This window comes from Bicyclus anynana, chromosome 5 (genome assembly GCF_947172395.1).
Source record: "Bicyclus anynana chromosome 5, ilBicAnyn1.1, whole genome shotgun sequence".
Taxonomy (NCBI): Eukaryota; Metazoa; Arthropoda; class Insecta; order Lepidoptera; family Nymphalidae; genus Bicyclus; species Bicyclus anynana.
The window spans coordinates 13,654,090-13,676,714 of NC_069087.1; the positions used below are offsets into that span (position 1 = coordinate 13,654,090).

The 22,625-nt window shown below is 35.9% G+C and overlaps 2 protein-coding genes across 2 annotated transcripts; both read left to right on the forward strand.

Moving 5' to 3' along the window:
• The first annotated feature begins 1,681 nt into the window (after positions 1-1,681).
• On the forward strand, positions 1,682-4,763 carry LOC112053110 (uncharacterized). Its single transcript, XM_024092409.2, has 4 exons — positions 1,682-1,823; positions 2,379-2,547; positions 3,138-3,352; positions 4,003-4,763. The coding sequence occupies exons 1-4, from the start codon at positions 1,682-1,684 to the stop codon at positions 4,644-4,646; spliced, it is 1,170 nt and encodes a 389-aa protein (XP_023948177.2). The 3' UTR covers positions 4,647-4,763.
• Positions 4,764-6,247: 1,484 nt separating this feature from the next.
• LOC112053114 (uncharacterized) lies at positions 6,248-22,621 on the forward strand. The gene is made up of 9 exons (XM_024092413.2): positions 6,248-6,507; positions 7,362-7,712; positions 9,857-10,070; positions 11,079-11,242; positions 17,950-18,101; positions 19,311-19,512; positions 20,447-20,644; positions 21,075-21,213; positions 22,208-22,621. The coding sequence occupies exons 1-9, from the start codon at positions 6,384-6,386 to the stop codon at positions 22,437-22,439; spliced, it is 1,776 nt and encodes a 591-aa protein (XP_023948181.2). The 5' UTR covers positions 6,248-6,383; the 3' UTR covers positions 22,440-22,621.
• The last annotated feature ends 4 nt before the right edge of the window (positions 22,622-22,625 follow it).

Below are 22,625 nucleotides of genomic sequence, written 5' to 3' on the forward strand. Positions count from 1 at the left end.
TGGTTAATATTGTGAAATATCACTTTAAACAGCGGTTTATTTTGTTAACGTCGTATGTTGCGCCATCTATTAAGATTTGTTAAAAAATAATAAAAACGCCATCTGTGAGCATAGTAAGTTTTTACTTAGCTAATTCTGTGCTATTGTGTAAGCATGCTCATCTCTATACTCACGATGCGAAGCTGTAATTTCAGCTTAGTGTACTAGATGGCAGTTATGCTAACTTTTGCGTGTGTTTACTTGTATTTTTGAAAGAAGAGAAAGAAGAAAGAAGGGAGAAAAGTTTTGAATAAGATTTGTTTGTTGAAAGTATCTAAAACTTTTCATGTGAAACATTATTGATTTTGGTTAAGTCTGATTATATTAAACTATTTAGATAAGACATTCAATGGGAAATCAGGTCGCTTTCGTGACTAAATACCTATTTTTCAAAAAATTTAATATTTTCTTGCATCTGGACATAAAACATAGTTTTTTTTAGAATATTTATCTGCTGTGTTTATAAAAACGCCTCTCATAAAAAGCACTAAACGGATTCTAATAGTATAATAATATATTTTCACGTAAGTAAGTTTTAGAGGCATGAAATAAATTTTTCGTTACGATGCTTACACTAGGTAGGTAACTACTCGCGTCTAGAAAAAAACTGAGATGACTGCTTGGAAAAGCAGGAATCAAGGCGAAATCGCAAAAAGAAATTTACGTTGGTGATAAATTTACTGTGAAAGAAGTACTTTTGTAGATTTGTGATAGAATAACAATTAAGTACAAAAAAGGCGGATACCCGTGACCTATGTAATGACAGGCGAAGAAAAGTTAATAACAGAGTGTCCTGATATACAATTATCTAATGATAGGTACATGAAAGCGTGTATTTCTTTCACTACTATTCTGTACATATATATATATATAATATTGTTATGCTTGCATCTGTCTGTAAGTATCTACACAAATTATACGGGACACAATATCCCTTTAAGCTCTATTTCCAATTTTTGGATTTTAACAAAGCCTTTTATTTTGTAAATCATTTTTGAATTTGAATTTTTATATAAACTTCTGTTTGCGACATCAATTTGTTAAATGGTTTACTATTTTTTATGTGCACTAATGAAATAGCGTCGCGTCTGTTGTTAATTGGCACGGGGGCAGATCAGAAAATAAAACTTCACTTGAGTTTGATATCACATTTATAACATATTTAATAATAATAATAAAATACAACAATTTAAGTATTAGAGATTTGGAGCAACTGTGACGAAAAGTAAGTATAATACCATGTTTTATCTATGTATAAATAATACAATATATAATACAATGACAACTCGACAGAGAGAGAGAGAGTTGTCAGAGAGTAAAAATACTAACTGTTGTCATTAACAGCGTTATTAATATGCATTTAAGGCATAAACAGACTATTTAACAGCGACTATAGTCTTGAATTTTTATGCTAAAAATCTGGCTAATACTATAGAGGATTTGATATAATGATATATCATTTATTTCAGGCAACATCAGGGTATTGCAATAGTTAAATAAAAATTTAATTACTAGTATCTTTAATAGCATTCACACCTTCATTTCACTGAATTTTTCACAAAAATACATTTCTTTTTTATTATTTGATCTTTTCTTGCGGCTCTGATGGTAAAGTCGAATCGTGTTCGGCTATATTTGCAAAATGCGTTTCATTACTTGGATCCAAAAGAGTTTTATCAGTTGTAAACATCATCTAACAAATAATAGTCTTGAGAGTATTATTTGGTTGGTTAACTTGGTACCATCGAAAGCAGGCTTTTCTATATTGAAAGAGACTACTTCTGGTAAGGAATAATAAAATCTAAAAAATGTGTCTAATAATAAATACAAGGTGTTTCCAAAAAAATCACAAATTACTATTTAGATAAATTTAAGTAATATGTGAACTTTTAATAAATAAAAGATAACAATAAAGAATTTCAACATATAAAAATTTATCCACAAAGGAATTTCGCGTACCTACCTATATAAAAGAAGATAATTAGTAGATTTGTTTTTTTGGAGTTTACTCTTTAAGAATCGAATTTTCATATATAGCCCCCGGTAAGAAAAAAATATGGACAGTAAAATTCGATAAACGAATGACAGCGTTACGTTTTTTGGGTGCAAACTATTCTGCGGACATTTCATCGTGTGCTGCCGCCATTAGCGTGTACGCTGTTGGCGGGCGGCCTGCTGCTCCTCGGTTGCGCACCTTTCACTATTCAGGCTGCTGCTGCTGCTGCTGCAGCTGCAAAGCCACATACACCTATTTAGATAGTCCACCTGAAAGACTAACTCCATTCGTGCGTCAAAGCTGACACACACTTTTTTTTCTAAACCCTATTTTTATATTTCAGCACCATTCTGGATAGTACATTTCTCTCTGCTTTTCTATGTATATGTTGTTGGCAATGTCGTGTATCAAGTAAAATTTGCTCAAGGCGCCGGTGATTTTATAAAGAGCTATGTCAATATATCTATATTGATAATAGCATCCAACAACAGCTACTGGTTTATAATGAAAAGGTTTACTAAGTTTTTATGTATTTTATTATATTTCTATACTTCCGGGATATAATAATAATCTATATCTGTGCCAAATTTCACCCAAATCATTTCAATCGCTCTGGAGATATATTTTGTGATGGACCTGCCAATGCATAGCTTTAAGCAATGTGTTAAAAACATTTACTTAGTCGAGATTACTACAACATTGATGAGTTCCATATATATAAAAGTACTTGGAGGCCATTGAATCAGCTTCCACTTTCACACAAAAAGTAAAACTATAAGAAATTGTAATGTTATCATCAATTGTAAATTATAATACTGTATGATTTTTTAAAACAGAGCCACTGTTGAGTTTCTTGCCGGTTTCTTCTCAGCAGAACCTACCTTCCGAACCGGTGGTAGAATCTTTACAAATAGTCAACTGACATGTCAAAAGTGCTTGTAAACTGAGCCTACTTGAAATAAATGATTTTAAAATTTTACTACTTACACGGTTTAGTTTAGTTTTAGTTTTTACTGTGTAAGAGATAGTTGACTAGAATTTATAAAATTGCTAATTTTACTATTATTTAATGATTAATTTACTCATATCGTGTATTTTATAGACCGCTCCTGAGAACTGTACTTGAACAAGTTGAACGAAATGATCGGCTAGCGTCGGATTGTGAATTTCTGAAGGAAAAGCATGTGCAGCTTTTGTCTGTTATCAAGAAGATTGTGATAGCTTTGTATGGATCTAATCTCTTGGATGCCGTTTTTATTTATTTTCCAAACCGAATTAATCTATCGAATAATTATTTTTCCATGTCACCTTGTGTTGGTAAGTCATTGAAATGTACACTTTCCAAATTGTTGCGTGTGACTATATCAATAAAAACATCAGAATCTCTTTTCTAAACATATAAATTTCTAAATACATAATTAATTAATATTATGGTAGCTATTTGATTTAAGAACAATGATTTAACAATATATTTAAACGCCAATCCTTAGAGCCAAGCTTGCTCAAGACTATACCTTCTCTGGATAGCAATACGAGTAGTCCTTTGTATTAAACTAGCGGACCCGGTCAAGCTTCGCTTTGACCTATGTATACTTTTTCAATATCCTTACCCTACCCCTACACTACTCCTACCCCTTCCCTACCCATACCCTATTCTCACCCTACCCCTACCTTACCCTTGAATTCATTTGTTCAATAAAGAACCGCTCGTTTTTGTGTAAACTTCACATAAACCATCTACTAAATAGACCAAAAAAAGGCTTAACTGGTTTGGATAGGTGACACCGTTCTTGAGTTATAAAATTACAACGAAAAGTGGCATTGATTTTTATATATATATCAATCTCTAGATGTGTTAATCAGTTGTTGAGACATTGAGAATTTTGACCGGGGTCATAAGTTAAAAGCGTTGAAATCTGTAAAGATTTTGTTTAAATTTTAAAACTGACTAAACATTTTTTTTTCAGGTCTAGAACCTTTGGATAAATCACCGAATCGTGATATATGTCATGCAATATTATTAACACAAGAACTATCAATAGCGACAGTACTTCTCCACTATCAAGCTCTTCTGCTGTTTCTAATAGCTCATACTACAGCGATGTATAAGTTGCTTTCTGCGGAGATGCTTGCCTTCGACGAGTACGAAGATTGCCAGGAAAGCAGTGACATTATAAAAAAACGTTTGCCGTTTCTTATTGAGCGTCATGCTTTGATATTGGATATTATAAAAAATCTTAAAGCGTTATACAGCATGCCGATTGGAGTTAATTTTGGTTCTAACGCCGTTTGCATCAGTTTGTTTTTCTACTTGCCTTTACCAGAATGGTTGATGTTCACTCCCATACTTTTTTATTGCTTTCTTGTTTTCTTTTTGTACTGTTTTCTTTGTCAGAGGTTGATTAACGCTTCGGAACATTTTGAGAATGCAATCTACAGTTGCGGGTGGGAGAAGTTCGAGTTAAATGAGAAGAAAACAATATACCTCATGTTACTGCTGGCACAGAAGCCTGTCACTCTTTTAGCTGCTGATATTATACCAGTTAACATTTATACATTTGCTACAACATTGCAAGCGATGTTTAAATTTGTTACTGTAGTCAAATTTTAATAATATTTACTTCGTTGCACATGCCTAATCTTATAATTAATATGTAATTAGTTTAATTTATCTTTGCACGTCATGCTATGTGTTTTATTAAATTTCACATTAATATTATTACGTAGTTTTCCCTGTTAACAGAGTTAATAAACTGTTTTAAATAATTAGGTTCTTTTGATTTTTAACAATTATAAAATTTTGTAATGCCTAATTTGAAATAATATGTGTGACCTTAAAAAGTAAAGGTTTAGTTGCAGTTTTAGGAGCGCAAATACTGCAATAAGCGATGATGCAATCATCATTATACCTACGCAGTTTCATTTGTTGGCGTTAGATTATTATTTATTTCATTTATCACCAGCCGATAGACGTCCATTGCTGAATAAAGGCCACCTGTAAGGATTTCCGATTTCCGAACATTACATTCTCGAACTAACTTCATCCCGTGGCTATTCTCGACCTGTTTCATGTCACCGGTCCACATAGCCGATCACACTGAGGTTTTCGGCGTGGCGTCGCCTTCCTAGCACCCGCCATCGTCCATCCGTTTTTGAAGCTATGCATCCAGACCAATGCCATGAGAAGTTGGGAATGAATGAGAAGAAACTTAACCTTAAGTAAACAATTGTTAGTTTGCCTAAACGTCTTTGGGTACGTTTAGGCAACCCAAAAAACGAACAACTTCAGGAATACTCAACCAGCATATCAGTTTAAGGTGGGTTCGCTAATAGCTAAGTGTAAGTAAATGACTCCATTATGCTTTGATATCCAAATCAAGCGTATTTCAAGCGTAGTGGACCATCTTAGGTTTCTATGAAGTAATAGAAGGGTGTTGCAAAGTTTCTAAATAGGACGATGTTAGACTTGTTGGGTACTAAGTAGAGCGTTGTAAAGTGCCTATAATATCGAAATAGGAAGCAGGTATTATAACATAAAATATTACCTATGCTGCATGGTTTAAAAAAAATAGAAGACTTAGCTTTAGGCCTATGTCGTTCTCGGTTACTAAACATAATTGTTTCAGTTTAATTGGTGCTTAATTCAGCTGAACTGTCCATTTGTTAATTTTATTTAGTATATTTTCAGTTATATCTGTAAGTACCAACCAGTGCTAGATCGTCCGCCATTTCTACATGGTATGTTTCCTCACCAAGATCTAATTTTAATATTCCATAAATATTCTACATATTGGGGCCCAGTATAATAGCCCTGTGGCACAACTAAATATATGCCAAACAAGAACTATATATATGAAGAACAAGAACTATATATATGCCAAAAGAGAACAGGTTCTACAAATCTAAAAATGATTGTTATTTATTCAAATCTCTCTTCATACGTAAAGTGTATAACTAAAGAAAATGATTTCCAATTTCAAGTTCCATAAAATTATATTTAAGTATATCTTGATCTTATGATTAGCGAAGTTTAGTAAGTTACTAATACGAGTATATACTAAATTGTGAAAATGTGATATGAGGTTAAGGAAAATCAGTCTCTAAAGATATAGTATTAAAGTAGAGTTTTGTATAGCAATCTTATCGTCGTGTCACATCTTGGCATTCTCAGTGAAAATGCCTTTGCCTTGTACAGCCAGTTTTGCTCAACAAACCATTCCAAGCGGATTGTATTTTTGTTAACATCTATATTTTGAATAATCCGATTCGTCGGTTTGAGAATATCGATGTACCGATAATTTTTGCACACTATTTATAATAATATTCAGTGATCAAAATTGTTGAAGAAATGAAGTTGTTAATTTTAAGTTTGTGTATAATTGCTAATCTTAGTTATAATGGAAAAGCTTCTTTGGAAAGTTTTATGCCGACTAAGAATAATATGATATTAGCTGACACAACAAAAGGATCAGGTACGTGCCTATTGATATTAAAAAAAAAAATTAACTATGTGTTAATTACTTAGATATTAATAAGGTCGTATTAGTTACTTAGTTATTTGTGATCACCGTATCATAAAGTTATATTATATTTCAGTTTTTCTACAGTTAGTAAGTGACCTTGAACTATTTGATGTGATTCATATGGGTAACTGTGTTGGTGATAAAAAAATCTGCAGTATTTACTGACACAGTTCTGTATGTATTATTTTAACCGATTCCCAGGTGAATTTATATACGTACATTTAACTTGACGTAGGTGTGGTTAGTAAGTAGGTCGTTATTCAAAAACACTTACAACTAAGCGATTTAGCATTTCAGATTAATACCAAATAGAAATTTTAATTTTTGGACCCTTTTCAAGTTAGTGTATCTATCACAGCAGCTTTACTTCAAAACTAAGTAAGATCAAAATTTGAATAACAATATTATTAAGTAATATAAGGGTTAAGTTGCCGAAAACCTGATTATTGATATTATAACTGTTTTAGAATTATATTAATAGCAATAGTTTAACTATTTAGATTCCTATTCTTATAAACGTTTAAAAAAATATATTTTTAAGTACTTTAATGGCTTTTGTGGCTGTATACATAAAGTCATGATGATTCAATCTTGTGATGATGAGAAATGAAAGTAAGTGAAAATATGTTTTTGATGACTCAGACCTACTTTAAATTTGTAACAAAAAGTTCAATGCATTACATTGATAACGATCGTTGAATTTGTAACAAAAGTCCAGAAAGATCGTGTAACAAGACCTTCAATTACTGTGGAAACAGTAAAATATACCTAAACCATGTTACTCAATCACAAACATATTTCAGACAAATCATGCAGCCGACCTTGTAAATTCAACGTGAAGCCACGCCGGTGCACTTATGATTTTGAAATTACTCCACTTATTGAAGAAAACGGAAGGCCAACACTTACTGTAAACACCTTGACACCGGGACCACCTATCCAAGTGTGTTTACACGACATTGTCATAGTCAAAGTAAAGAATAAGGTTCCCAATCAAGATGTCTCCGTACATTGGCATGGAGTTGAACAAAAAGGAACTCCTTTTATGGATGGTGTTCCTATGATAACACAGTGTCCTATAGCATATGGATCTATATATGAATATGCGTTTATAGCGTCTTCTCCGGGGACTTACTTCTATCATGCAGATTCAGGTAAGTAACAAGAACATTCTAGCTTATTATGCCAATATTTTTTAGCCGACTACGGCAAAGCCAAAAAGATTACGACGTTTGCAGTCTACATGTCTGTTTGTTTTTACGTATATATATAGATCTGTTTGTCTGGTATATGTTTTACTCTGTTTTACCTGACCACGGCAAAGCTAAAAAGTTCATGACGTCTGCAGTCTATGTATCTGTTTGTTTTTACGTACTATAAAGGTCTGTCTGTCTGGTATATGTTTTACCTGACTACGGCAAATCCATATGGTTATGATATTTGCAGTCTATGGATCTGTTTCTGTTTACGTATTATGTTAAAGATCTGTCTGTCTGGTATATGTTTTACCTGACTACGGTAAAGCCAAAAAGGTTATGATGTTTACAGTCTATGTACCTATCTGTTTGTTTTTACGTACTATGATAAAGATCTGTCTCTCTGGTATTGTTTTACCTGACTACAGCTAAGACAAAAAATTCATGACGTTTGCAGTCTATGTTACTGTTTGTTTTTACGTACTATGATAAATATTTGTCTGTCTGGTATATGTTTTACCTGAGTTTGATGTTTGTAGTCTATCTATCTGTTTGTTTTTACGTAAGTTCTTCCATTCCATTTTGAAAAGCTAATCGATTTGTTAATAGTCGATTTTAATCGATTTATATATGATAATAATATGAGAAATTGGTTAATAACCTGTAAACCACGATTTTACCGGTTTAACTCGCAGTAGGGTAACAGTTTTTTAAACTTTTGTTTGTTGTTGTTCGCGCATTACACTATATTGGTAAAGAAATGTTTGCGGTTTGTAAAGTGGTGTAAACGACCGCCCAAATTTGTTGAAAGTGTTTCATTACAGTTATTTACAATTCGAAATTTACAGTCTGTGAAATCATGCTATTTAGTGACCCGAATTTCGCGGACGAAATGTTGGGAAAGCTTTTTGTTCTAGCTTACTAGAAACTAGATATGTTCACCGACTGACGTCTATGTCTATTTAAAGCCAAATTCAACACGTACAACGGCGAAGCAAAGCCTTCTGTGACGTGGACAGATTTATATTGTAGATGAACTGCTATAAAAAAGGCTATTGAATAAACGGTGACGGTATTAGGAAAAACAAAAAATCGTAGTAAAACTATAAAATAAAGCTCATCATCATCATTATCAGCTGATGGACGTCCACTGCTAGACATAGGCCTCTTGCATGGACCGCCAAGTATAACGGTCTCGAGCCGCTAGAATCTAGCGCCTTGGGACCCCAACGTCCATAGGCTTTTGAACAATGTAGCCTGCCCATTGCCACTTCAGCTTCGCGACTCGCTGATCTATGTCAGTGACTTTGGTTCGTCTGCGGATCTCCTCATTTCATCAGAGAAACTCCAATCATAGTTCGCTCCATCGCCCGCTGAGTGATTTTAAGATAAAGACCAAGTTTCGTATCCGTAGGTCATCACTGGCAAAATAAAGCTAAAATATATTAATTATCATTAACTTCCTCATTGTTCTAGTGGCTCCCCTATGTAGCTTCTGATAGGTTCAATACCTTGGTCGTGCCATGAAGTAATGAGCTTGTCTTTCTTCTAAGAAATGCCCCCGTGCCTCTAAGAGCACGTTAGGCTTTCGATCATAGTCAATATCGTTACCATCTGATAATGATTTAGCACTAAGGTACAGAATGCTCTTCCAGCTTCTGTTGTCTCTATCACATATAATGTGATATCTTGTAATCAAGAATAATTAGGCACTTTCTTTGCGAGCGCGTTTCACAGTAACCTGCATTTTATCTACATCAGGTTTGCGTATGATAGCAACGAAGTGCCAGCCTATCTTAACATAATATAAAGCAAAGTTGGATCATGCCAATGACGTGCACAAGGATTTTAACTAGGGTAGGCTTTATACATACATATTGTACAAAATGGAAAATTCCACCTCCAATACAGGTACGTAATGAATCGTAGGGTATGCATTCTATTTATGCATCTATGAAGTGCACGTCACTGGATCCAGCCATATGTACACTTAGCACTTTTTAAAGTACACAACAACAGCAATAAACAGTGATTCAAGAGCAAGGTTTTAGTTTTTACGGAAGTAGGTACTCGTAGTAGTTATAATGTTTAATATTTTTCAGTTGCTCATCAAAGCGATGGCGTGTACGGATCCTTTGTTGTGGGTCAACCTCAGCCTTCAGAGCCTCATTCGTCGCTATACGATTACGATAGAAGCGAAGATCACACGTTGATTGTTGGCGCGAAATTTGACGACCTTCTTACTGGCCGTCTAGAAGACGTAAGCCGAATTCGACCGGATAACCTTGTGGTGAACGGGGAAGAAACTGATACCAAGTAAGTGATATGTACACTAATATTAAAAAGAAGTATGTTGTATGAATGTGAGTATCAAGAAACTCTAGCAATATTCGCAGTTTCTTCCGCATAATTACCGTTCCCGTGGGAATGCGGTGGTCAAATATAGCCTATATTGATAATACTTAATGTTTGTCACCGCATGCGGCAAGATGAAGAATATATTTAGTACCTTATATAGATAACTAGCGGACTCGCTCAAGCTTCGCTTTGACTTATTAATTTATTTATTTGCACTTCTTCCCTATCCCTACCTTACACTACCATACTCCTACCCCTACCCCTACCCTACCTCTACTCTACCCCTACCCTACCCTACCCTACAACTACCCTACCACTACCCTACCTCTACTCTACCCCTACCCTACCCTATCCCTATACCATAAACCTACCCTACCACTACCCTACCCTACCCCTACCCTACCCCTACCCTACCCCTACCCTACCCCTACCCTACCCTACCCCTACCCTACCCCTACCCTACCCCTACCCTACCGCTACCCTACCCCTACCCTATCCCTATACCATACCCCTACCCTACCACTACCCTATCCTAGGATTTAGGGGTTTGAAAAATAGATGTTGGCCGATTCTCAGACCTACTGAATATGCACAAAAAATTTCATCAAAATCGGTCGAGCCGTTTCGGAGGAGTTCAAGTTCGAACACCGCGACACGAGAATTTTATATATTAGATGTAGTACTTGTTTTTCTCTTTTCAGTTCATTACGTTTAAGCTGTCGGGTTTTTTTTTGTTTTTATAATAACTGTTATTTTGACTGTTGACGTCACCTTAACACTAAACCTTAACTTTGGGAAAATTGATCTAATTCATAATTTTTAAATAAAGTTTTCTATGAAATCCTTAACTTTTATTGATAGGTACCTATATATATTTCGGACCCTTATTCCATGTAGGAATTACACGAAATTTAAGTATATTGTTTATATTAAATTTGATATGAGTCAACTGCCCTATTGTTACAGGATCTTCGTGATGCAAGGATACGGATATCGGTTGCGATTCATCAACGCAATCGCGCTAGAATGCCCTTTGCTCATCAGCGTGGAACGCCATCCGATGACCATCGTAGCGAGTGACGCTAGTCCAGTGCAGCCTGTCATCGCAGATGCAGTTCGACTCTATCCAGGTACCTATTACCTTTAGCCTATTTTTTCATTTCAAAAGAGTAACTGTTGAGTTTCTTGCCGGTATCTTCTTAGCAGAACCTGCCTTCCGAACCGGTGGTAGAATCTTTACAAATAGTCAACTGACGTGTCAAAAGTGCTTATAAATTGAGCCTACTTGAAATAAATGAATTTTGATTTTCTATTTTCGAGGTCAATCAACTTCAGGGCCAGGCCTCCCTCAATATGAAAAAAAAATTAAAAAACATTTATTATAAAAAATACACAAACCAATAATAATTATTTACGAACTAAACTAAACAGTCTTCAGAAAATTTAACAATTACAAATTACACAGAATATAATCCTACAGTAGTCTTAAATATTTTACAGTTTTCATTTATTTATGTATTTATATTTAATGAAAAGTTACAATATTATTACGCAAAAACTAAGTGTATATTTTTAGATCTGAGGGGTGCTTTGACACCTACTCTAGGTTAGCCTGTGTCGTATATGAAAGAAGTACTCGTAATACCTACCTTAAAGTTAGGTATCCGGGATACCTCAAGGTAAGGCGCCCCTGCTTATGGGAGAGGGGATACCGTATCCCCTCTCCCATAAGCAGTGGCGCCTTAACTTGATTGGCCAAGTATACCTGTTACCAAATGATACTAATTTAAAGACCGTAAAATGTAAAGAGGCAGATTTGGTATATTTATTTTTTAAACATTGACGTACTAGCGGACCGTAACTTCGTCTAAAATCATCAAAAATACATCATTGGTTTAAGTTAAGGACCACGTGAAAATATAATTGTTTTGGAGAATAAGGCCAAGCCGGATTAAGAACAAACCAAATATATTTTTTTACTAATATTACCAATATTATTGGAACAAACAATATAATTCGAAAATTTCATTCATACCTTTCTTCCACTACATATTTTTAACCGACTTCCAAAAAAGGAGGAGGTTCTACGTCCGGCTGTATTTATGTTTTTTTTTTAATGTATGTCCAGCGATAATAATGTCGACCTTTAAACTTTACGTTAGACATAAATATGTTGTATAAATTAATATTTACCTTATAATAATTATTTTTTTAAATACTACTTTCTTTTCGAAAGTTCAAACGGGAACGCCAAGGGCATGATTTGTATAGTTATTAGTATTAGTCAGCTTAAGTTCCCTATTGTATTCCTGAACAAAAAAAATCTAAACGTTAATAGCAATTAAATTACCCGAGATTAGAGGTGATTACCCTAAAAGTGGCAACATTAACGAGAGAAAGGAGAAAGGCTGTTCCATTTCAGAGTTAAGGTCGTCTCGAACCGGTTTCACTGTTTTCATTTCACTTTCACGCAATTGCCGGACGCGAGATTGCTCTGCGTCAAGTGGTTACACTTAAACCATACAATCACCATATAATTATGCAGTTCATATTAATAATGGCCACTTAAAACAAAACAATTTTTATTTTATTTAATTTAATTTTTAGATTTACATAAACCATTTTTTTTGTTTCTTTGTTTTTATTAACACGCATAAAATTAGCTTCACTTGTAACTATGTATGTAAGAAAATCTTGGAATCTTAATTTGACCCGTATTCTCACGGGAACGGAAACTACGCGCGTGAAACCGCAGGCATCAGCTAGTCATATACAGGGTGCTGGGGAGTATTTTCCGTAACTCTGGGGTTATATTCTTTACTGAAAATTAATCAAAAATGTTCAAAGAAGATGTGTTCTAAAATTAATATTTTCGGAGTAAATAATATTTCTTTTGTTTAAAATAATAATAATCTTGAAATATGCCCCTTATAGGCGTCCTTATAATTATAACGTAGCCACACGTAGCCAAGTTTTACGTATTTCAAAATGCAAGGATAGATATAGGCGTGTGTTACATGGATAGTCAGAATTATTTGAATTACTTTGTATGAAAACATAAAAGTTTTGATTTTTTATTTAAAAAAATATTAGTTATGCAGTTCGGCTCCTAAAAGTGGACTCGTCAACACCTTGAAGTTATGGGAAATACTCCCGAGCACCCTGTATATATATCTGAAAGCTACTGTCTGGCTGTATACGATATCACGAAAGAGAGAATCACGACGATTTCGTTTTACTATCATCGGATAATCTTCCACTGCCACTGTACAAAGATAATTTCACCATCACGCGATATTACCTTGAAGAGATTGTAACTTAGAGTTTGTATATAACTCGGTAGCATAGCGAGACTACAGCTTTATTCTCGGGATTCTCGTATCCATGGAGATGACACCTTACGAGTAGATAGTTAAGAGTTTTATGTAGGTAGGCTAAACAAATTTTAACTTTTTTTTTTAAATAATATTTTCCGTACCTTTTAAATATGGCCAATATTCACATTCCTTTCCAACTATTTGGAAATGACTGTGTGGGTACTAGTCACAGAATGCCTAGCGGGCGGGAATCCAAAAAATGATACTCTTGGTGCAAGTCTGGCACCGTGGAGTTAGTGAGGCATCAATAAAGTCATTAAAAGTTGACGAATATTGATAAAATAAATGAAATTATACCTAGTTGGATAGCCATCTTTTGTTTTAAAATAAAACTAGTTATAAATGTTGAGCGATGAATTTCTATAAATTTTCCACGCCTGTGCATCTATACTCATCATTGAAGTTAAGGTTGCATATTATGTTATACATTTTTTATGAAATAAGAATCTACGTGCACGAAATCATAGATTTGGTATTGATAGTAATTTATTCTCTTTATAAAATTTCAGTTTATATAATTAGCTTTTTAGAGCGTCTTATATCAGTAAGGCATTTTAATCGAATCATGTTACTATTTTATAGTATATTTGATATATTTTATTGACCTACCAATACTTCTTTTAAAGTGATGAAAGTGAACAAAAGGTACTCGTATATTGTGAAATTTTCGTTGTTGTTTCATTCCGCGTTGTAAAATATTACGTTACCAACAAAGGGTATAAATTAACACCTTAACAAAACCAAGTAATAAAGCTTGAAAATTACGTATTTTGTATTATTGAAAGTTAAATAGGATGAATAACATTTCACACTTGAAATTTCAAGGCTATTTTAATATTATTTAGTGTTTCGCATCTATACTATATGTTATAGTTACTATATATACATCTATATATAGTAACTATAACGTATGTTCGGAACCCTAAAAAGCTGAAGTTTGAACGCGCTAATCTCAGAAACTGCGGGTCCAATTAGAAAAACTCTTTCAGTGTTAGATAGCCCATTTATTGAGGAAGGCTATAGGCTCTATATTATCCCCGTGTTCTTACGGGAACGGAAACTACGCATTTAAAAGCGTACGGCGTCAGCTAGTCTGTAATAATTTCCTTGCATTGTAAATGAAAGTACGTACCGTAGTGTATCCCGAAATAGTAGTCTATGATGTTAAGTAAAGAAGATCTTAGTTGATGGTTCGCTTTTTTAATTTAAACTAGCTATAAATTATATAAAGTAGTCCATTGTTTCTCATAAACTATCTACTAGTGAACTTCCCTATCTTCCACTAACATCGGTTCAGGCATTCCAGAGATAAGCCTGGACAAACAGAGAGAGACAAGAATTTAAAAAACTTTGTTTGAGATTTAGTTTCATTTATACAACTAAGCACTTCAGAAAACACTGTTATTTTGAAATCATAGACTGTTCAATTTAATTTATAATATGACAATGTATTGATTGCTAGGTTGTTCTTTATTTCTGTTTATCTCAGTATCTAATGTATGTAAGAACCTATGGCTATAGACACTGACTTGGAGTTGTTTTCTGTTGCTCGGTGACAAGTTTTTATTATTTTCTCATTTAATATGATGAAATGCCGGCAGATTTCTCACAACGATGTTGTTTTTGTCGTCATAATCATTTTAGTATTAGCTAATATTAGTTACGTTCAGCGCAAAGTTATGCGATAATGCTTTAATGACACCTATCATATTTTTAAGCGAGCTATGCTCAGAGTCTCTGCATGATCGAATCAGAAATGAGGAAATCCGCAGAAGACATTCAAGGCAAGAGTGAATAGACAGTTTCTAGCAAGCGCGTTCCTTCCTAGACCTCATCATTGCTTTCCAACAGGCATGATTTTAGTCAAACGCAAGCTTATTGACCTAAAAAACCAACGTCACCAACATAGTTCAACGAGTTTCGAAGGTGAAGTGATGGTATTAATATTTCGTAGATCCGATGGACGTTGGACAAAGTGCTGGATTGGGGAAACCGCACCAGAGAGTGCAGTGTTGGTCGAACCTACTTTGGGTGGGCTGATGACATCAAGCGTATTACAGGGTGTAGTTGGATACAGGCGGCTTTAAATTCGTGTTGTTTGAACACCTTACGAATACAATACAGTGAAGATATATGCCCATCAGTGGACGTCCATCGACTGATAATAATGTTGATAATGATTAGAACATTATTATATTTATGTTAATACGGACGCCCGCGACTTCACCCACGTCGAATTCAGTTTTCACAAATCCCGCGAGAATTCTATTCAAATTTCCAGCAATCTTACAAACACACTAACTATATAATAGTGTGATACGTATTGTTTATAAATACGTACTTATAATTCATCATCATCATCATCATATCAGCCGATGGACGTCCACTGCAGGACATAGGCCTTTTGTAGGGACTTCCAAACATCACGATACTGAGCCGCCTGCATCCAGCGAATCCCTGCGACTCGCTTGATGTCGTCAGTCCACCTGGTGGGGGGTCGGCCAACACTGCGCTTACGCAGACGATCTGAACAACAGGTTCGTGGAAACTGTCCATTCCGTTGGGTCTAAGTTCTATAAGACCCACCGTGCGAAAAGAACCAAAAAGTTCTCGGACCAAACACTTAAACTCATGGAAGAGAGGCAAGAAATGAGATTACAGTCTTCAGCAGATGCGTCAAAATACCGACAAATCAGTAGACAGATCTCTAAGTCGCAAACCAGCGACTTGCGAAATTTCAATACCGAGCGTATTAAAAATGCGATTGAAAATAATCGAGGCTCGAAAGTTTTCGCCAGAGATCTGTCTATTGGACAGAGGCAGCTGACGCGTTTGAAGACCGAACACGGTAATCTAATTTCTTCCAAGCCCGAGTTATTAAGTGAGGTCGAGAAGTTCTATGGACAGCTATACACGACTACTCAGCAGCCTGTTGCCAATTTGGCTAAAGACCCCAGAGCCAAGTTGACCCGACACTATACCGAAGATATCCCGGACGTCAGCCTATACGAGATTAGTGTGGCTCTCAAACACCTGAAGAACAATAAGGCGCCAGGTGAGGACGGAATCACAGCAGAACTCCTGAAAGCGGGTGGAAAACCGATACTTAAAGTCCTTCAGCGATTGTTCAATTCCGTCATTCACGAGGGCACGACGCCTGAGGCGTGGCATAGGAGCGTGGTGGTTCTGTTCTTCAAAAAAGGTGACAACACCTTGCTGAAGAATTACAGACCCATCTCGCTGCTAAGCCATGTTTACAAATTGTTCTCGAGAGTCATTACGAATCGTCTCGCTAATAGGTTTGACGACTTCCAGCCTCCCGAACAAGCCGGTTTCCGAAAAGGCTTTAGTACCATAGACCACATCCATACGCTGCGGCAGGTTATACAGAAGACTCACGAGTATAACCAGCCACTTTGCTTAGCTTTTGTGGACTATGAGAAAGCCTTCGATTCGGTGGAAACCTGGGCTGTGCTAAGGTCATTGCAGAGATGCCGAATTGATTACAGGTATATCCAAGCGTTGAAGTGCTTGTACGAAAACGCCACTATGTCAGTCCGTATTCAGGATCAGACTACGAGGCCAATCCAGTTGCAGCGAGGAGTGCGTCAGGGAGATGTGATCTCTCCGAAGCTATTTACCGCCGCACTGGAAGACGTCTTTAAGCTTCTGGACTGGAGCGGACTTGGCATCAACATCAATGGCGAGTACATCACTCAACTGCGGTTCGCGGATGATGTAGTCATCATGGCACAGACTCTGGATGACCTTAGTACCATGCTCAATGACCTCAGCAGCGTTTCTCAACAGGTGGGCCTGAAAATGAACATGGGCAAAACAAAAATAATGTGTAATGCTCATGTATCGCTCCACCCAGTTATAGTTGAGAACGCTGCACTCGAAATTGTAGACGAATACATATACCTAGGACATATGATCCAGTTAGGTAGGTCCAATTTCGAGAAAGAGGTGAACCGTCGAATCCAACTCGGCTGGGCTGCATTCGGGAAGCTTCGCGACATCTTTTCGTCCGAAATTCCTCAGTGCCTGAAGACAAAAGTCTTCGAACAGTGCGTGTTGCCAGTGATGACCTATGGTTCCGAGACTTGGTCGCTAACTATGGGCCTCATAAGAAGGCTTAGAGTCACACAGCGGGCGATGGAACGAGCTATGTTAGGAGTATCTCTGCGTGATCGAATCAGAAATGAGGAGATCCGCAGAAGAACCAAAGTCACCGACATAGCTCAACGAGTTGCGAAGCTGAAGTGGCAATGGGCGGGGCACATAGTTCGAAGAGCCGATGGACGTTGGGGTCCCAAAGTGCTGGAATGGCGACCCCGCACTAGTAACTTATAATTATTTTAATCTAAACCTACATTTTAGTAAGTTGAGTATGGTGTTATGTATGTTCGTATTATAGGCACCGCATTAAATCTAATAAATAATTTATCAATTTTCAGGTGAACGTATGGACGTGGTGGTTAGAACGGATCAAGAAAGTGGAGGGTACTGGGTTCGAGTCTCCGGCGAAGGAGTTTGTGATGGACTGAGTGCACACGCCATGCTTCTATACTCCGGTTTCAATTACACCAACATGTTGGAACAAGGGCCGGTCAGTTAATATTTGTGATAACTTATAAGGGTTAAATCCGTTTCATACTCGTACTTTTATAGATAACTAGCGGACAACCGCGGCTTCGGCTCTCTCACAAAATCCGTTCTTAACAGACGTTTACTAACTATAACTTGGCAAGTTCGTTGATGATACTCCTATGATATGCGGGGGCCGGGGGAAATGACTGTGCGGGTGTGAAGACGTGCGCGTGGGACATCGCTACCCCCCTCCCGGAATCCCGACCCGCGCAGACCATCGGGAATGTTACAAACGAATTTGTCAAGCTCTGTAAGCTACCTACCTGCTAAATTTCAACGTTGTACGTCTAGCGGTTTTCGAGATATCGTAATGAGTGTCCTTTCGTTTTATTTAATAATCGTATCTTAATATTATGCAAACGGTAACAGAAAATAAAGTAAAATACTAATTACATAAGTAAATAAACATTATTCCAGTGGCGTTATATAGAGTGTAATTTATGTCTTCCTATTTTAACTAATGCATCACCATCACATCAGCCGATGGATGTTCTCTGCAGGACATGACATGCCTTTGTAGGGACCTCCAAACAACACAAGCCTGAGCCAAGAATAACCTGTATCTAGCGACTCCCTGCGACTCGCTTGATGTCGTCGGTCCTCCTGGTTGGGGCTCGAACAACGATGCGCTTTAACTATAGCTAGTTTAATTTTTTTGATATTATTTATATGTAGTCTATGGAATATATTCTGTTCTTTATATTCATGGAATGTTGTGAAGTCAAAATCTCTGGAGGACGCCCGGATTTTGGAGAGAAACGTAGAGGATTTTCTTTTGTATCTGCGTGTCGTTGTAGCGTGGATTTGCTGTTATAATAGCAAATTAAATATAATAATCGTTATTTATAAAGAAGCAAATAACGCTTGTGACAGCCCAGTGGATGCTTCCAATTCCGGAGGGTGTGGGTTCGAATCGTGTCCGGGGCATGCACCTCCAACTTTTCAGAAGTGTGCATTCACGTGTCTCAAACAGTGAAGGAAAAACATCGTAAGGAAACCAGTATACCAGAGCATTTTCTTAATTCTCTTTGCATATGAAGTCTGCCAATCCGCAATGGGCCAGCGTGGTGGACTGTTGGCCTAACCTCTTTCATTCTGAGTCTTGTGCTCAGCAGTGAGGCGAATATAGGTTGATAATGATGAAAATAACGCCTGATTTTATTTTTAGGCTTTGGAAACTGAATCCAGCTATGAAACTGTAGTCTTTGGCCAACAACTGCGTTCTCTACGAGAAGCGTCTCATGTTGCTAACAAGAAGTCCGTATATTTGAGTATAGACAAACATTCGTCCAAGTTCAAGGATGCAGATATTGATTTTAGCTACCGCAGCGATGCTATGGCAAAGAAGCCGTTTTTCCCTGCAGTATTATGTAAGTTGACTCATCTGTATAAATAATCCGCCAAGCGATTTAGCGTTCCGGTGCGATATCGTGTACAAACCGAAAGGGGTGTGGGTTTTCATCCTACTCCTAATAAGTAAGACCGCTTCCATGTTAGATTGCATCATCACTTACCATCAGGACTAATCAGTAAAGAATGAAAAAAAATGTCTAGTTGAGAACAGCCGAACCTGCGAATATTCGTTAGAATGGAAGGAAAATTATAATCGATACTTCTTATGACGCGGAATAATATTCTGAGAAAGCTGAGTCTGTATTTTTGCATTTGTTTTTAGATTATAAAACTGAAAATAGCTTTTCTATTTTGTGTAGAATGAGGTATCGTCTGTAATTTTCCTTTAATTTATACGCATTATTACAGATTTCACGTTTTACAACATGACTCTACGGATAGTCTTAGTTCTTTTTTTGAGTTACACATTTCTTTAATTTTGTTTTTATCTGCAATGCAATAATTTAGCGTTAACATATAATTCGTTGTATTAGCCATACTAATATAGTTAAGCGAATTAATTTCAATTAACTTTGGTACGTACCTACAGAGATAAATGCGACCTTTAATATATATTTTTTGGAACAAATGTTTTCCTCTCAGGACGTGCACCGAGTGTGTGTATGTAAAAGTAATTTGACATAAAATGCTTGTACTGAGTACCTTATCGATAAAGAAAATAAATAGCATTGTAGTAATACATAATTGCTATTTTATTTCTAAAATACTGATCGTTAATAAAATACTTGGCCGTCAAGATTAGATGATTGTAGTAGAAACCACAGATATAAGAAGTGCAAAGCGTTAGCTTTTAGCGATGTCTGTTCTGTCGTAGAAACGATTAATTGCGTTTCTCTCATCTATGGAATAGCGCTTTAATGCTGTAACTAAATTAGTTAAATTTGCTTTCAGCGTCAGAGGAAAAAGTTCTCCAGATCAATGGCAAGAACTTCCTGTACCCCAATACACCATATTTATTAAAGCCTCGTGATGTACCGCCTTCCATTATGTGTGATATTGGTAAAGAAGATGAACATAAGGAACCACAATGTTTACAAATACTGAAATTGCAAACCAATGAAGTGATAGAACTCGTTTTAGCCAATGAAGGTAAGTATAAAATAACTTAAGAGTTTATATGTGACAATATTGTACATCTATACTAATATTATAAAGCTGAAAAGTTTGTTTGTTTGTTTGTTTGTTTGATTGAACGCGCTAATCTCAGGAACTACTGGTCCTATTTAAAAATTCTTTCAGTGTTAGATAGCCCATTTATCGAGGAAGGCTATAGGCTATATATTATCCCCGTATTCCTACGGGAACAGGAACCACGCGGGTGAAACCGCGCGGCGTCAGCTAGTGTAATATATCTGTAAACATATTCTTGTAAATCTACAGCGTATTTATATTGAATTTCTTGCTGCCTTAAATACGCCGGATTTGGCTCTACAAAAATATTTCCTTTTGTAGTGTGTGACATATAATATAATTCAAGTCAACATAAGTAATTGTAACTTTGTCATAATATTATTTCCAGGTTTCAATACGAATGACTCATACACATTCCACATGCATGGTAAAAAGATGGAGGTTATAGCAACGTGGCAAAATCCCTCCAGTACACCAATATCTAAAGCAGATATCGACAAACTACTCAAAGACGACAGTATAACAAGGTATATTTACATTTATGTTTTTATATTAATAGTTGACCAAGGAGATGGCACACCTGATGGTAAGTGGAAAATCATAGCCTCTAAACATAGAGCAACTTTTCAAAATTTTACAAAGTGCCTTTCTATCGATCTAAGACGTAGCTGATTTGTGTTAAGCCTGATTTGTCGGTATACGGCCGTTTTCAACAACCTATCTATCCGCCATTTCGCTTACTAAAGTTAATAAAATCTATCTTTCTGTTCTTATCTGCTTTGCAATAATCTACTAACAGATAATTTGACTATTCATAGATAGTTTGACTGTTACTGATAATCGAGGATAGCTATCTATCCGTAATCTTGGGTAGGTAGGGTTATTGAAAACGGCCGTTAATCAACATTGTTGTGTTCAGCAGGGTTATTATGTAACTTGGTGTACCATTCAAACAATCAGTCACTACATCGTATTTTCTGTTTTACTAATGACCTATTTATCGTCATTTTACGTAAAGTGAAATTAGTATAGTCGTGGTAGTAGCCGATTGTAACGGTATTCTAACAAAAAGTTAGTATTTACGTAATTTCGTTGAAATAATCATGTTAGATGACTGTAGAAACTAAAAATCATTACGATTTGTTGTATAATGGTGCAGTCAAAGCTCTGTCACAAAAAGTTATCTATACTAACTTTTTGTGACAGAAATTTGTTTGATTGAACGCGCTAATCTCAGGAACTACTGGTCCGATTTGAAAAATTCTTTCAGTGTTAGACGGCCCATTTATCGAGGAAGGCTATAGGCTATATATTATCCCCGTATTCCTACGGGAACGGTAACCACGCGGGTGAAACTTCGCGGAGTCAGCTAGTTGTTAATAATTGTACTACAAGATTATTTGTACTTATTGCAAATCCATTTTAGAAACTCACTCGTTAATGGAAGTGTAATTTGTTTCGTAAATATTTTACAAACGCAGATAAAGTTTTAAATTAAAATGTCCATATTTTTCATTTCAGGAACGACAAGAATCCTCCAATCAAAGACACAGTGTTTGTACCAAACAAAGGTATTACTATTGTGAGGTATACACCAATCTTTGGAGGAAGCTGGCTATTAGAATGCAGATCATGTTCCACCTTACTACCTGTTGCAATTCTCATTAGTGTTCCTATATCAATACCTAAATTAGTTATTGATGCTTTACCGAGCTGTGGGAATTACAGACCTGCAGACACTTTGTTAAACTAACATTAACTTAGAACATTTGGACTTGTAAACCAGGAAGTGCAAAACTGTAAATATGTGAGAGAAAGTGACCAATGATTGCAGAGTGATATGTTTCTTTTTTTAAATTAGTATTTTATATTAAATTGGTAAGATTTGTAAATAAAAGTCTATTGTGATTAAAATAATTTATAATACTTATTAAAGTTT

Excerpts from the sequence above, each read along its gene's own strand:
- LOC112053110 (XM_024092409.2), top strand. The coding sequence starts at position 1,682 with ATGCGTTTCATTACTTGGATCCAAAAGAGTTTTATCAGTTGTAAACAT. Across the intron at positions 1,824-2,378 it reads ATTGAAAGAGACTACTTCTG|CACCATTCTGGATAGTACAT; the intron begins GTAAGGAATAAT and ends TTTATATTTCAG. Across the intron at positions 2,548-3,137 it reads TACTGGTTTATAATGAAAAG|ACCGCTCCTGAGAACTGTAC; the intron begins GTTTACTAAGTT and ends TGTATTTTATAG.
- LOC112053114 (XM_024092413.2), top strand. The coding sequence starts at position 6,384 with ATGAAGTTGTTAATTTTAAGTTTGTGTATAATTGCTAATCTTAGTTAT. Across the intron at positions 6,508-7,361 it reads TGACACAACAAAAGGATCAG|ACAAATCATGCAGCCGACCT; the intron begins GTACGTGCCTAT and ends AACATATTTCAG. Across the intron at positions 21,214-22,207 it reads AAAGACGACAGTATAACAAG|GAACGACAAGAATCCTCCAA; the intron begins GTATATTTACAT and ends TTTTCATTTCAG.